The sequence below is a fragment of the Astatotilapia calliptera genome, chromosome 11, assembly GCF_964374335.1.
Source record: "Astatotilapia calliptera chromosome 11, fAstCal68.1, whole genome shotgun sequence".
Classification (NCBI taxonomy): Eukaryota; Metazoa; Chordata; class Actinopteri; order Cichliformes; family Cichlidae; genus Astatotilapia; species Astatotilapia calliptera.
In genome coordinates, this window is record NC_137432.1 from 3,898,528 (window position 1) to 3,902,126 (window position 3,599).

General features: G+C 40.6%; 1 protein-coding gene across 1 annotated transcript; it reads right to left on the reverse strand.

The window, feature by feature from the left end:
* Positions 1-365: 365 nt before the first annotated feature.
* Positions 366-2,985, reverse strand: LOC145431717 (uncharacterized). The gene is made up of 3 exons (XM_080307741.1): positions 2,125-2,985; positions 1,698-1,980; positions 366-1,570 (listed from the first exon to the last, which is right to left on the reverse strand). The coding sequence occupies exons 1-3, from the start codon at positions 2,610-2,612 to the stop codon at positions 1,154-1,156; spliced, it is 1,188 nt and encodes a 395-aa protein (XP_080163867.1). The 5' UTR covers positions 2,613-2,985; the 3' UTR covers positions 366-1,153.
* Positions 2,986-3,599: the final 614 nt, after the last annotated feature.

Here is a 3,599-nt window from a genome sequence, read left to right on the forward strand (position 1 = left end):
TATAACACAAGCTTATAGGAATCATGTTATATACTTTTCCATAGCATTACGTTTGAATTCATCAGTTCGATCTTTCAAATAACGGACAGATATTTGTGAAACCATGATACATTTGTGAATGTATTTTAACAATCTAAATATGCATATGTACAGACAGATACATTTAATATACATGAAAATTATGTTTTATTACATTACAGTGATTTAACGTTAATTTACATTTGAAATGTGAAATCACAGTCTATTTACGTAACTTTAATGATATTCTAGAAGAACAGAACAAAACTGTAAAATGCAGTAAAATACTTTTATATTAGGATTTTTTCCTACAGTGCTGCCATACCCGCGACCTTGTAGTTGTTAGTTCACATTCATTGGCCGATGCTTAGCGTCACGTTATTATGTGTCCCAACATCCAATGGCATGTCACATTGTTTTCATGGCCACACCCTCACCCCAGGTGCAGAGGCCTATTTCTGTTCAGGAATGTTGTGAATACTTTGAGATTTATATTACAGTTTTTCTCGATTGCTAAAACACATTTCTTGAAACTACGCCTCATATCCTCACAACAGTAAACACAAATCCATAACATCTCACTCAATTTCCCAAACATCCTATTTCCAGGTCAAAATGAAGCTCTACACCCAAAACTATTCACTCCTGCTGAAAAACCAAACTTTGCCCTCAGACATCAAACACAAGCCCTCAAAAACACATACACTACAACAGAGTTTTGCACACTGGTACAATTAATTCAAAACAATAGTTCCAAAACAAATAGGTTGCTTATGGTTCTCCCCTTCAAAACCCTTGTCACATGATAAACACAAAAGACGCAACCAATGTATGTACAGTGGCACATTGTCATTCATGTACTATACAGTACAACACACACCAGAAACATTATCCCACCTCAGCATCTTGTCTTTGGTCTGGGTCAGGCCAGAGAATCTCATCCACATCACAGGCTATATTGGCCCCAGCCAGGCAGGGGGGTAAAATCCTCTTGCATGCCTGATCCACCCCTGTCATGCATCTACTGATATGTCTAGGCAGGCCTCTTCCATGGCCTGAAGGAGGTGAACACAGACATAAGGTTCTCGGTCATACACTTTCCACCGCCATGCCGAAAATAACTCCTCTATCGGGTTTAGAAAGGGAGAGTATGCAGGCAGAAAGATATTAGAAAACCTTGGGTAAACCAGTCACGAACCAGAGCAGCGCGATGGAAGCTGACGTTATCCCACACAACAACGTAGTGAGGCTGCTCTGGCTGTGCTGGTTCCCTGTAGTCCAGCTGGAACATATGTTGTCTTAAACCATCAAGAAAAGCAAGGAGAAGCATAGTGTTATAGGGTCCTAGTACGGCATGGCGGTGGAGTACCCCTCGTTGGCTGATGGCTGCGCACATAGTGACATTCCCCCCACGCTGACCAGGGACATTTACAATAGCCCGATGGCCAATTATGTTCCTCCCCCTTTTCCTTCTTTTGGTCAGGTTAAAACCTGCCTCATCCACAAAGATTATTTCATGGGGAACAGGCCGTCCTTCAATCTCAAAGATTCTCTGCAAAACACATAACACAGTAGAGTCAATCGGTACCCTGAACCACAGTTCAAGAGTGCTGAAATGGCAGCATAAACTGCCATGCTGTGATGGTACACAATACTTTATACAGTATCAAAACTCATACCTGAACATATTCCACACGTTGGTTTTTCACTCTGTCAGAGTTTCGTTCGAAAGGGACTCGGTATGCCTGTTTCATCCGGAATTGATACTTTCGGAGGATGCGGTCAATTGTGGAGAGGCTGATGGCATTTATGCCTCGAAAAAGATGATCATCCTCAATCACTCTCCTTTGAATCTCTTGCAGGCGGATTACATTATTTGCAATTACCATGTTTACAAGTTCCCTCTCTTGCTCCTCCGACAAAAGCCTTAACCTGCCTCCACCAGGTGGTCGTCTCTGTGTCCTACAAAAATAGAAGCACTCATTACTGTAACTGTCACACATTCATTTTACAGGCAAATAATGGAAACATACTGAAACTCAAGACACATAAGTTCAGTAACTTAAACGTTACTGTACAAAGCAGTCTTACTGCAAGTACACCTACCTGTTTTCCTCCCTGAAGGTTCTGATGACGGAGGCAACAGTGAAGCGACTCAAATTTGGTTGTACTCGTTGCCCAGCCTCCCTCATAGTCATCCCATGGACAAGGACATGGTCAACTAAAGTGGCTCGAATTTCATCCGAGACTGACTGTCTTCTTGCCCTTGCTCTTCCCCTTCCTTGTCGCCGTCGTTCTCCACCTCCACCTCCTTCACCACGTCCTCCTCCTCCTCCACCTCTCCCTCCTCCTCCACCACCTTCCTGTTGTCCTAGACCACCTCCTCCTCCTCTTCCACCACGTCCTCCTCTTTCACCACACCCTCCTCTTTCACCATGTCCTCTTCCTCCACCACGTCCTCCTCCTTCACCACACCCTCCTCTTTCACCATGTCCTCTTCCTCCACCACGTCCTCCTCCTTCACCACGTCCTCCTCCTTCACCACGTCCTCTTTCTCCACCACGTTCTCTTCCTTTGCATCTCTTTGGATCCATTGTTTCAAACCTGAATGAGCTGACTTTGGCCCTTTTATCTATCCATCGCAGGTTCTGATTGACTCCTAAATTTTGACTCCTAGTGTTTCCACCTGGTTAATTGTGTGCTAATTGAGCTCAAGCTATGCTGACTTAAGTTAACATTATTGCATGCTAGTGCTTTCTAAATGACTACATGGTGTAAGCACTGTAAAATGTAGGGATTTGTGTGTAGAGTTTTGCAGTAACAGTTCACCAAATTTGAGTCATGTGTCAAAGCAGGGAATAGTGTTTATAGTTCAGGGAAATGGGTGAGCTTTTTGAACAATAGCGTTACGGTTTTGAAATTTTAGTTTAGAGGCCTGGTTATAGTGTTTAAGCAATCGAGAAAAACTGTAATTATATTTTCCCTTGTTACCTCTGAATTATTGAATCAGACCTAGATGACATGAAATTTTCAGCACAATTATAATTCAAATACTGTTTAATTATTGATTATTCTCATTAATTTTTGATCATTTTATATATTTTTCCATAGTACTACATTTGGATTTAACAGATCATTCTCTCACATAACAGACAAACATTTGTGAAATTATGATACATTTCTGAATGTATTTTTACAATCTAAATATGCATATGTACAAAAAAATATATTTAGAAAACAAGTAAATTGTGTTTTACTATATGTACAGTGATGTTATGTTATTTTACCTTTGACATGTAAAATCACAGTCTACTTATGTAAATGTCATGATATTCTAGAAAGACAGTACAAAACTGTAAAATATACAGTAAGATACTTTGCCATTACTATTTTTTGGAACAGTGTGTTAAACAATCTGTGGTATATAATTATAGCCCAAGTTAATAGAAAATCCAGTGTTACCTTTTTCAGTCCCATGCCTCCAAAATTAATCTGGATTATAGACTAGCTTGATTTAACATAGCTCAGGTTGCCATGTCTGCCACATTTGCATTTGCAGTCAGACTGATCCTAGAGGGATT

What these genes read in the sequence shown, in the direction of transcription:
- LOC145431717 (XM_080307741.1), bottom strand. Translation starts at nt 2,612, where the DNA reads ATGGATCCAAAGAGATGCAAAGGAAGAGAACGTGGTGGAGAAAGAGGA. An exon ending in ACCTTCAGGGAGGAAAACAG is followed by an intron (nt 1,981 to 2,124) that starts GTAGGTGTACTT and finishes CTATTTTTGTAG; the next exon opens with GACACAGAGACGACCACCTG. An exon ending in AACGTGTGGAATATGTTCAG is followed by an intron (nt 1,571 to 1,697) that starts GTATGAGTTTTG and finishes TGTGTTTTGCAG; the next exon opens with AGAATCTTTGAGATTGAAGG.